The 12446-nt window shown below is 44.4% G+C and overlaps 1 protein-coding gene across 5 annotated transcripts in view; it reads right to left on the bottom strand.

Moving 5' to 3' along the window:
- The window catches only part of polr1a (RNA polymerase I subunit A), a 181242-nt gene that overhangs the window by 146701 nt on the left and 22095 nt on the right, over nt 1-12446 (bottom strand). For 4 of the 5 annotated variants that reach the window (XM_034182336.1, XM_034182337.1, XM_034182338.1 and 1 more), the window contains exon 4: nt 11588-11737. In XM_034182336.1, the coding sequence (XP_034038227.1) occupies nt 11588-11737 (150 nt within the window). Of the gene's footprint in view, nt 1-4867; nt 4932-11587; nt 11738-12446 lie in introns of those variants that run through there. The other variant, XM_034182340.1, reaches the window with a different exon arrangement.

Genomic DNA, 12446 nt, shown 5'->3' with positions numbered 1-12446 from the left:
CATTTTTTGAACTTGAAAATTCTTCTCTGTTATAAAGTTAATCAATATGAGGACAAAGCTTCAGCTTTTAGCTCATACCTTTTTTGTTAAGGGTCCAAAAAAGAACATTTTATTCATTAAAAAAAAAAAAAAAACCTAATAATATCGGCTGATTTATCGGCTATCGGCAAATCAGCCGATTTATCGATTATCGGCATTTTTTTCATCCAAATATCGTTATCGGCATCGGCCTCAAAAAATCCGTATCGGTCAGGCTCTAATTATAAGTAACTTGTCTTTTAAAGATGAAATTGGTCAAGCACTGATTACATGTTTATGTTTATTTTGCAATATATCACTTTAGAATGAAGCAGCAATGCAAGTGCAGAAGCACCAAGTGCAGTTCAATGACTGCATGCTAAGTGCAGTCAGTGTCACAGGGTGCAAGTTGTAAACAACATGTTTATTTTGATCGGTGGCTTCAGAATCCTCATTTGGACTGGAAACTGAACTGTACAGACATAGCCCTACTCCATAAAACTTTCTGAAGGTGAGTCACCATGAGTTTCCTGATTTTCCGTCAATTTGCATTCTTTCAAAAGCTGTTTGTCAAATTCGACTTTTGATAAGTAAAAAATGCATGTGTCAATTATTCTAGGGTGTGCTGAGGTTGGTTTTAGGATGATTCCTTTTTATGCACATCCTGCTATGATTTCCCTTTAAATTCACATCCCACTCTGATAAATCAAGATGGCTACTACATGCATGGCGGCCATATTGATTTTATTTTCTGCCTTATAAATCTAAAAAATGCCCCAGTCCTTTTGTTTTCATTTCCTCAGGGTTCTAAAAGTATGTTACAGTGGTAAGGATGTTTCAAATAGATTTGTGGCATGCTCCAATAATCAAGATGCCCCCATGGCAGCCATCTTGATTTTGGTTTCCACTAAATAATCATTAATTTGTTTTCATTTCAAGGTATGTTTGGGTGCTTAAAGGGATACTTTACTCATCAATGTTAACCCCTAAAATAAAAGATTATATATTGAAACAGTGACATTTTAAATAAAAACAAGATTTGCAATAGATTAGCTTAATTTTTATGATTTTTAAAAAACTGACTAGCCTTCCATGTGCTACATGTATGAAGTCACAAGTGCTGAATTTGCACAGCCTGGTGTACGTACATGTATAGATACTGCAGTAAAACACCTAAAAATCTTACACGTAAATTATAATGTGACATCAAAAAGTAGCAAATTATAGAGAGGAAAATAAGTATTTGAACACCCTGTGATTTTGCAAGTTCTCCCACTTAGAAATCATGGAGGGGTCTGAAATTTTCATCTTAGGTGCATGTCCACTGTGTGAGACATAATCTAAAAAACAACAAAAAAAAAAATCCAGAACTCACAATGTATGATTTTTTTAATTATTTATTTGTATGTTACTGCTACAAAAGTATTTGATCCCCTATCAACCAGCAAGAATTCTGGCTCACATACACCTGTTAAGTTTTCTTTAAGAAGCCCTCTTATTCTGCACTCTTTACCTGTATTAATTGCACCTGTTTGAACTTGTTACCTGTAAAAAAGACACCTGTTCACACACTCAATCAATCACACACCAACCTGTCCATCATAGCCAAGACCAAAGAGCTGTCTAAGGACACCAGGGACAAAACTGTAAACCTGCACTAGGCTGGGATGGACTACAGGACAACAGGCAAGCAGCTTGGGAGAAGACAACAACTGTTATGATTATTTATTAGAAAGTGGTAGAAACACAAGATGACTGTCAATCTCCCTCGGTCTGGGATTCCATGCAAAATCTCACTTTGTGGGGTAAGGATGATTCTGAGAAATCTCAGAACTACGCAGGAGGACCTGGTCAATGACCTGAAGAGAGCTGGGACCACAGTCACAAAGATTACATTAGTAACACATGATGCTGTCATGGTTTAAAATCCTACAGGGCAGCAAGGTCCCCTTGCTCAAGCCAGCACATGTCCAAGCCCGTCTGAAGTTCACCAGTGACCATCTGGATGATCCAGAGGAGGCATGGGAGAAGGTTATGTGGTCAGATAAGACCAGAATAGAGCTTTTTGCAATCAACTCCACTTACCATGTTTAGAGGACAAGAACAACCCCAAGAAAACCATCCCAACCGTGAAGCATGGGGGTGGAAACATCATACCCTGGGGGTGCTCTTCTGCAAAGGGGTCAGGACGACTGCACCATACTGAAGGGAGGATGGATGGGGTCATGTATTGCGAGATTCTGGCAAACAACCTCCTTCCCTCAGTAAGAGCATTGAAGATGGGTCATGGCTGGGTCTTCCAGCATGACAATGACCCCAAACACACAGCCAGGGCAACTAAGGCTGGGCATACACTGTATAATATTTTCAATCGCTGTACTTGGCTCCAGCTCAAACTGTGCGATAAAACTGCAGGGGTTAAAAGTTCAGAGCGCACGATTCATGTTCTCACACTGTACGTCCCGATGCTCTGATGCGATCTGACTGCTCACATTGTACATTCAAAAACCACACGTTGGAAGCTTTTTTTTTCTTTTTAAAAAAAAATTTCATGCCTATCAGCGTACACAGTGAGTGAAATCAGGTGGGGGGAGGCTGAACGTATATGCAGGCACACACAGCAGACAGCAACATGATTCATGAGAGGACAGTAAAAAAAAAAAAGAAAACAACAGGTGTTGCAACACACTGTTGTATAAACAAACTATATTTCATACAGAGTCATACAGCTGAGCAAGGTGTAGCAACTTACTCCCTCATCTGTCATAAATCCTGTTGTTGTCTGCTGTGTGTGTGTGTGTGTGTGTGTATGTGTGCGCATATACCTTCAGTCTCCCCCACCTGACTCCACTCACTGTGCGCGCTGATAGGCATGAACTTTAATATGATATTAGGTTACTGCGAGGGAATGCAATAAAAAAAACAAAAAAAACATAAGACTTTACATGAGATCACTGTTTGCTCTCTCCGGTGTTTGCTCATGGACAGTGCGCAAAGTAATCAGCGCGTAGACGCTTGTAGCGCTGCTTCAACAGCGCAGAACCCTCACGAGCCACGACAGCTGACCAAAATATCAAATAGGTTTGATTTTCATCCAACCATATAATTCCCAATCGGGAGGTGGTCGTGAGATGTTAAACGCAGCTCGTTACTCCATATAGACTGCACGATGCAGGACGCACGATTAAGCTGAAACTCAATGCGATCCAAAAAATTGGCTGAAAAAGGGCCAAAACTCGCACAGTGTAAGCCCGCCTTAAGGAGGGGCTCTGTAAGAAGCATTTCAACGTCCTTGAGTGGCCTGGCCAGTCTCCAGACCTGAACTCAATAGAAAATCTTTGGAGGGAGCTGAAACTCCAAACCTGAAAGACTTGGAAAAGATCTGTATGGAGGAGTGGACCAAAATCCCTGCTGCAGTGTGTGCAAACCTGGTGAAAAACTACAGGAAATGTTTGACTTCTGTAATTGCAAACAAAGGCTACTGTACCAAATATTAACAAAGATTTTCACAGGTGTTCAAATACTTATTTGCAGCAGTAACATACAAATAAATTATATATATATATATATATATATATATATATATATATATATATATATATATATATATATATATATATATATATATATAAAAAAAATCATACATTGTGATTTCCGGATTTCTTTTTAGATTAGATTTCTCACAGTGGACGTGCACCTAAGATGAAAATTTCAGACCCCTCCATGATTTCTAAGTGGGAGAACTTGCAAAATCGCAGGGTGTTTAAATACTTATTTTCTCACTGTATATTTCTTGCTCTTATTTATGAATATTAGTCAAATAATTAGCCTATTTTTCAGATTTTGTAAGGGGTTTTACGGATATCTCTATACATGTGTTTACATTCAACAATGTGTTAAGAGGACTTGTGATGTCATAGCACAGGCAACTGGAGGAAGCTTCATTTGAAAAATTCTCAAAAAAATTAATTCCAATAATCAGAAACTGCATTTCAAGGTTGATTTGATCATTATCTTTATCTTTTAGAAACTGCTATTTTAATATGAATGGAGTGTCCCTTTAATATGGCCTTTTCAATTGCATGTAAAAGCTTAAAACCATGGTCCATTCCGTGTAAAATCAGGCTTTGCTTACTTTTTAGTAAATTACTCCTACAAAACCTTGGCCTTTACTTTGATGTTGTATCGGCAGCTTTGCTAAACAGGATTCGCGATATCAACAGACCACATTACACAATGCAAGCGTTGTCTTCAAAAAGTAAACAAAAAAGGAAATTAATTGTGGCACGCATAATTCAAATGGACAATGGCTTTAATATGGTTTGCATTTCAGTGCTCTATGCATAGAAAACATTATATGTAAATCCTTATTAGATTTTTGATGGTCTATATGTCCCACAGTGTCCGTCCGTCACATGCACATTGTCCCACAGTGTCCATCCATCACAGATATTTCAACACATTCTCTACATAAAACGAGAGTTACGAATGTAACTACGGTTCTATGAATTCCGGATGACCGCCAGAGGGCGGTGCTTTAGCACCTGGATAACTACATGTGCGCAGCACAGAGGTCGAGAATATATACCAACAAAGTCACGCCATTGAATGTGACCTGGGTGACGTCACTGGTTGTCTTTATACACCAGACGCACCCAGAGCTCGCTTCTTTTCGGAATGAACTCACAAGACTCTGAGTGACAAGCAACTCTGGTGGTCATCCGGAATTCATAGAACAGTAGTTACATTCGTAAGTCTCATTCTATTTCATTCCTCCTGACTGCCAGAGGGCGGTGCTTTAGCACCTGGATGACTTAATACCAACAAGGTCACGAAGAGTCACACTCACCTCGCATCAGCAGTGGGGAGTGGAGGCAGACAACACTGCCGAAGTCACCGCAGGAGGAGCAGCCACATTCAGTCTGTAATAGCGGGCGAAGGTACAGGACGAAGCCCACGTAGCAGCAGCACAAATATCACTCAAAGGGACACCTCTCAGTGCAGCCCAGGAGGTGGACACCCCTCTGGTGGAATGGCACGTAACCTTAGGAGGCTGAAGACCTCTGGACCTGTATACTTGTAAAATGGCATCCACGACACAATGCGAGAGTCGCTGCTTTGAGACAGCACAGCCTCTTTTGTGATCACCGTAACACAAAAACAGGGCATCTGTTTTCCGGATCCCGGCAGTCGCACTAATGTACTGCTTCAACATTCGGACAGAACACAGGGAACCTGAAACAGATAATCCTGGATCAGAATGCGGGACATACACAGCCAAGGAAACTGGCTGGTTAACATGAAAAGTTGAAATTCTCTTGGGTAAAAAGGACGGATTAGGCCACAGCATAACCCCAGATCCATCAGAATTCCATTGCAAACAGTCCCCAGCGACTGATAGGGCATGGAGCTCTCCCACCCGCTTAGCCGAAGACAGTGCAAGTAGAAAGGCAGTCTTCACTGACACCCATTTAAGATCAGCACTTTCAACTGGTTCGAAAGGGGATAAGCTTAAACCCTCCAGGACTAGAGAAAGGTCCCATGAAGGTACGCGTGCAAGCCTTGGAGGCCGCAAACGTAGAGCACCTTACAAAAAACGACACACTAAGAGGTGTGAACCCACTGACTGGCCATCAACGTAGACGTGCCGAGCAGAGATTGCAGCAACATAAACCTTCAAGGCAGCGACAGAAAGTCCTTTCCCCAGCAGTTCTTGTAAATATTTGAATAGGCACAGGGCAATGCTCCGGGTCTAACTTTTGTTTCTCACACCACTGCGCAAACAGCTTCTATCTGTTCTCATACAAAGCCCTGGTAGAAGCAGCACATGAATTAAGGATAGTCTGAACAACAGCCTGGTCACAAGAACTTAACAAGAAGTCTGGCCCCTCAACGGCCACACATACAGTTGAAGGCGTTCTGGGTGAGGGTGCCAAATCCTCCCCTGTAGCTGTGACAACAAATCCTTCCTCTCTGGGAGAGCCCAAGGTTCTCCCTCGAGGAGATTGGAAATCATGGGAAACCAAATCCTCCCAGGCCAGAATGGAGCAACCAGCAGCACCATGTGGCTGCTCTGCTCTATCCTGTGCAGTGTCAACATCAGCAGCAGGACAGGAGGGAAGGCATAAAGGAGGCAATCCGGCCACAGGTGAGCCAATACATCCTGCCCCAGCGGGCTGTCTGGTCCCAAGAGGGAGTACCATCGTGGGCAATGTGTCGAGGTGCTTGAAGCGAAAAGGTCCACTTCCGCTGCACCATATTTTTGCCAGATCATTTGGACCACAATCGGGTTCAGTCTCCACTCTCCCGGTGGTGGTTTCTGTCTGGAGAGTAAATCCGCTGTGCTGTTCTGTACACCGGGCAGATGAACTGCTCTGACACTCTGAAGGCGAGGCAACGCCATAAGAGAAGCTTCCGAGTTTCTGCCAATGAGTGATTGGACCTGGTGCCCCCCGACGGTTTATGTGATAGACTGTTGATGTGTTGTCCGACCGGACAAGAACATGTCTTCCTCTCAGGGCCGGGCGGAAATACTTGAGAACCAGTCGCACAGCGCGAAGCTCCAGCACGTTTATGTGTTGGGGTCTCTCCTGAGGACTCCAGACACCCCTCAACATCCTGTGATTCCACACGGCCCCCCAACCTTTGAGTGATGCATCTGTAACAACCACCTCTCTGCGAGAAGGAACAGAGCCTAGAGGGACACCCTTGCAGATGAAGTCCACGTTCCCCCAGGGTTTGAGGTGCAGAAGGCACTGGTTGGAGAGTCGTACAAGCCTGTGCTGGTGCAACTTTGAGTTGAGGCCTAGGTTGTTGATCCAAATCTGTAGGGGACGTAAGAACAGAAGTCCCAAAGGTACCACTAGCGACATTGCAGTCAATTTGCCCATCAACCGGAGCAGCAAACCAAAAGGCAGCGTCACAGCCCGTTGAATGTATGAGACGAGACGAATTACATCGTCCACTCTCTGCGGGGATGGCGATGCAGTCATAGTCAGGGAGTTGATGGCAATGCCGATGAAGGTCATTTGTTGACTGGGAACAAGAGAACTCTTTGCAAAGTTCACTATGAGTCCTAAATGAGAGACATGGTTCAGTAGAAGAGCTGTGTCGTTGTGCGCCTGCTCCTGAGTCGGAGTGCAGACAAGCCAATCGTCTAAGTAGGGTAGGATTCTTAATCCAAGAGCTTGCAGTGGGGCTAGTGCTGCAGCCATACATCTGGTAAATGTACGAGGGGTGAGAGAGAGGCCGAAAGGAAGCACCCTGAACTGGTATGCCTGACCTTCGAAAGCAAAGCGGAGAAACTGCCTGTGATGAGGCGCCACTGGCACATGGAAATAGGCGTCTTTTAAGTCAACACTTGTAAACCAGTCTCCTGGTGTGATAGTTTGAAGGACGTCTACTGTGCAGCGCATGTGAAACTGCAGCACTTTGATATAACGATTCAGACGTCGGAGATCGAGGATAGGACGAAAGCCGCCATCCTTCTTTGGAACAAGGAAGTAAATTGAATAGAACCCCCTGAGCTGGTCTGAACTGTGAACTGGTTCTATGGCCCCCTTCTCCAGGAGTTCCAAAATCTCCCGTTGTAGGGCAGCAGACTGCACTGAGTTGGAAACAACAGTCATCCTCACCCCATTGAACTTTGGAGGACGACATCTGAACTGAATTCTGTAACCTTCGAACAAGGTTGAAATGACCCATGGGTCTTGAACTTGAGCCTCCCAGTGGCTGAGTTGATTTTGTGAAAAACGGCTGGGGGCCAAACATTGGCAGTCAGACCCGACCACCTCTGCCTCGCATCCCTAAGGACCTCTGGGCACGATTACTGGAAGCTCTGCGAAACCGTTCAGTTCTCGGGGGTCTGCCCATAGGCTCACGAAAGGCAGGCTGCTGGGAGAGCTGGCCCTCAACTGCAAAAGCACGTGTAGCTCTGGGAGTCGGAGGAAGCCTGGATGTAGAGTGAAAAGCTGTAGCACGTCTGACTGGCTGAGGTCTGGAAGACCGGTGTAGGTCAACAAACTGTTGCCGAGATTTACTAGTCTCAACAGCACGCTCCAAAGTTTGTTGGGCCGCAGGTCCAAATACTTGGCCTGGAAGAACCGGTAGCGAATGGAGTGTGCCTCTGCAGGATTCGGATAGGGGGGACTGCGCAAGCCACACCTGACGTCTAGTGATGGTAAGGGTTGACATCAGTCTGCCAAGCTCTCTGGACATATAAGCAAAGGTTTGGAGTGAGGCATCACTAAGACTTTGCGTAGCATCATCAACCTCTGCTTCCCTCAAAGACTTTGAGAGGGCAAGGGCTAAATGGGACAGTGAGTTGCCTAGGCGACTGATGCGAGCAGCTATGTCATAGCTTTTGGTGAGGAGGTCATCAGTGACCTTACACTGAGGACATAGGCAGCGGGCATCCGGCTGAGCAGCATCAGCTGGAGCCACAACCAGGTTCGCAATAATGCTGTCAACGGCGGGCATACGGTTCAGACCATACTGCGCCGAATCACACATAGAGCTAAGGGCTCTGCAGTCCTGTGATAGATGGGTCAATGATTTGGGGTCCGCCCAACATCGGTGGAGCTCCTCGATATATGGTTGTGAAACTGGAACGTTGAACTCAGGCTTCTGAGTGACTCTGAAAAAGGCACTTGAAGCGGTGGTTTCCGCAGGGGGATTGTCGACCCCAAGCCTTGATAAAGCCAACTGAACAGCTTGCTTGACAAAGGATAGTCCAGGTCCGGTTTGCGGCATGGACTCTGCCTCAGAGGTATGAGAGCCCACTAATGAATGGCTTGGAGAAAGACCCCTCTCATCCTCATCCTCCACACAGTTTATATCACTTGTCATGTACAAGGAATCAGTTGCAGCAATAGACACGACATCTTCCTCCTGCTGAGTAAATACATAGGTCTGATCAGCCTCATTAGGGACAACAGGAACTGTCACTGCATCCCTAGGCTGTAGATTCAGAAGCAAGGACTTAATCTGAGCAAACTCAGAAGTCAACGTTTCGACCTTTTCAGCCAAAGCATGGTCATGGGTAACCTTCTTAGCAGAAGGGGCTCCTGCATGTGGGCGTTTACGGCGCTTTGGTTCCTTCCTGGGGCTGGAGGCCAAAGTCGCACTAGATATTCCACTTTCCAATGCCGCAAGTCTAGCAGATCTCTCTGCCAGTGGCATGCTGGCACAATTAAGGCAGGCATCGCCAGCTGGGGCTTCCCTCAGGTGTCCGATCCCAAGACACGAGGGGCAAAACATATGTCCATCATCTGGGCTCAAGGGAGCCAAACAGGTACTACAGCCATGCAACAAAGGCCCTGTCAACATTGTGGACTGTGTGCAGATGGCTAACACAAGCCCTGATGGTTACAAAAGAAGAGACAAAGCGTGAATCACACGCAGTGTAAATAGTAACACGAGGCACGGAGCGTGAAGCACTCACAGCCGCAGACTCGACACGAGGCACGGAGCGTGAAGCACTCACAGCCGCAGACTCGACACGAGGCACGGAGCGTGAAGCACTCACAGCAGCAGACTCGACACGAGGCACGGAGCGTTTAGCACTCACAGCCGCAGACTCGAAACGAGGCACGGAGCGTGAAACACTCACAGTGTAAAAGCTAATACAAGGCCCGGAGCGTGAAACACTCACAGCCACAGTAATAACACGATGCACACAGCCGAAAAACTCACAGCCCAAGTGCTAAGTCACTTAGAGCAACGACGACAACACTAGCTGCTAGCGGAGCTGTTAAACTTAGCAAATGGCAGCAGTGCAGACGAAGTACTTCAAGGAGTGGAAAACACTCACGGCAAGCCCAACACAGTACACTATACTGGTTCTGATACACACACTACCACGTAGTTAACAGGGTTAGTGACACAACTAAACAAATAGCCAGCTTTCATCAAAACAACACAGCTAATGTGCACAGAGGAAAATACCCAGCAGGGCAGCGGCAAAGGCGCGCACCCGGCGTTTAGGAAGGTGTACTCACGACAGGCGTCAAAGAATACAAAAAACGGTGAAGCCGTGTGTCGCAGCCTCTGGAGGACGTGTGCAGTGCACGTAGCTCCAACCGAAGGTGGGTTGCGAGGCTACAAGCGAGAGCGGCAATCGCAGCTAAATGCGTTCTCAACCTCTAAGAATGCGAGAATGTAGAAAAGAAGCGAGCGCTGGGTGCATCTGGTATATAAAGATGGGTGCATCTGGTATATAAAGACAACCAGTGACGTCACCCAGGTCACATTCAATGGTGTGACTTTGTTGGTATATATTCTCGACCTCTGTGCTGCGCACATGTAGTTATCCAGGTGCTAAAGCACCGCCCTCTGGCGGTCAGGAGGAATGAAATAGAACTATACTCCTTCCAGCAAAACCTCTTGCATGAGGCTTGGGCACTACAGAAGGCATGTTTCAAACACAAGCAGTTTTTTTCTTTTTTTCTTCTGGTTTTGTTTTTACAGCAAGTGAAATAATGGACCTATAAAAAAAAAAAAAAAAAAAAAAAAAAAAATCGAACTTAACACATTGTTTCCCACACTGCTGCATGGTGCAACAACTGGCATCAATGAAACTGTGCAGGAAGTTAGCATAGTTCCATACATATTTGGAAATGCATCTTTTGATCATCTGTAAATAAAGACACTTTTGTGAGGCAGGGATCATTATTTTGTCAAAATATTCCAGTTTCTGGGCCTTTTCATGCAAAAGAGTGACCAGGATTTTATTCAGAGAATAAAGATTGTTAAAAAAAACTACATTCTCAAGACTCCAGAGGTCCATACTTAAAAACAAATACATGTTCCACTTGTTTTGAAGAATTTATTTTTTTTTTCCACTGTTGCTGTTACATTTTGATGCCCAGCTTGGTGAACATGCTCCCTCATAGTAGGACATTTTGTTGCAGTTCAAGCTGAGGTGAGGCACATCAATGCACCCAAAACAAGTCCCAACCTCCGGTCTGGTTAAATGAAGCAAAGGCAGAAGTGGAAAGTTCTCTGAATGGCCACCTGAACCGAGCTTCAAAAAGGAGATATTTGAAGTTGAGCAAACGTTCTTGTTGCTATTGTTTCTGTATGACAACGTTGCTTTTCGTCCCACACATGGACGAGTCATGTTCAGTTCGTCGGATCTTCAGTTATTGATTCATATCGTCAATGTTCGTGAACTAGGTACGGGAAGGTACGGGAACTACGCAAACAATAAGGAAACGTCAAGACAGAAAGCAAAACGGAATACGGACGAATTGAAGTTGTCGTCAGGATTTGTTTACATTTTTCAACAGTTTAAAAATTCTGACGAAGTGCCAGCTACAGAAACAAAGCTGGAAGACAGTTAAATGATGTCGCCGAAAGTCAACATAAGTCCAGATTTTTTTGTTTAATTTTGGCTTTGGTGTCCTTTGTGCCGTATGACTGAGGCTTAAGACCAGTTAACTGTGACATTAAACACTGAATAATCAATGTGATAGTTGTTCATCTATCCAAATAGTCGTTTGCTGCCAAGTACTCTGCTTACAGTGATACTGTGTGTACACAACTCTATACAAGTTACTTTAGAACTTACCTGGTTGAGGACTTGTTCTATTTGATAGACCTCCTGCAGGGCTCCATATTCCAATAACTTCAGCTGGTTCAGCATCAGATAGACAGCAGCTCGCGGGCACGTTAACATGTGGCATGCGAGACATGAACCACGAATCAACAGGTATAGTTTCTATTGGAGGACAAAAGTGTTTGGCCCAATGGGGAGGGGGTAAGAAATAGACAGAAAATAAATATATGAGTGGATATATGGGTAAGAAATTCAACATAATGTAATGCTAAAATACCCTCGGCTGTATGAGCATAAAAATATGAAACAGAATGTGACCTTCTGTCTCTTTAACAAAGTTAGAGAAATATTTTTGAGCCTAATGCTCATGACCAGTAGCATCAATTTTGTTAGTGGTCCTCCTGGTCTAAGTTAGTGGACCCAGATATTTGGAAGCTCAAAGCCTCTGAGGGTGAGCCTCAATGTAGCATTACTCATCACATTATGTGCATATATTCTATCATTATTGTATTTGTAAATCTATAGCATGACAGACCATTTTCATTTTGTGTTGAATGTATGTAAAATAATAAACATTTTCTTACATGATCCTCTACTTTCATGTGAATGTACTCTGCATCTTCAATTCTGCCCTTGTGCTCACCTTATGTAGCCCAAACACAGCCTTTACTCTTAAATCTCTGATTTTTGGGGTAACAATTATATCTATTGCTTCTCAGACTAGTATGAGCAAATTTTATGATTGTTGAAGAAAATTGTGTTAAAGTTTCATATCACATTCAGATTTTGTAGCAAAATACAACAGTTGATCCAAGTTAAATTTTTATGTGTGCCATATATGGGAATGCAGTGGTGCTATGGTAACTCTCGC

This window comes from Thalassophryne amazonica, chromosome 11 (genome assembly GCF_902500255.1).
Source record: "Thalassophryne amazonica chromosome 11, fThaAma1.1, whole genome shotgun sequence".
Lineage (NCBI taxonomy): Eukaryota > Metazoa > Chordata > Actinopteri > Batrachoidiformes > Batrachoididae > Thalassophryne > Thalassophryne amazonica.
This window is presented reverse-complemented; position numbering and strand designations above follow the sequence as displayed.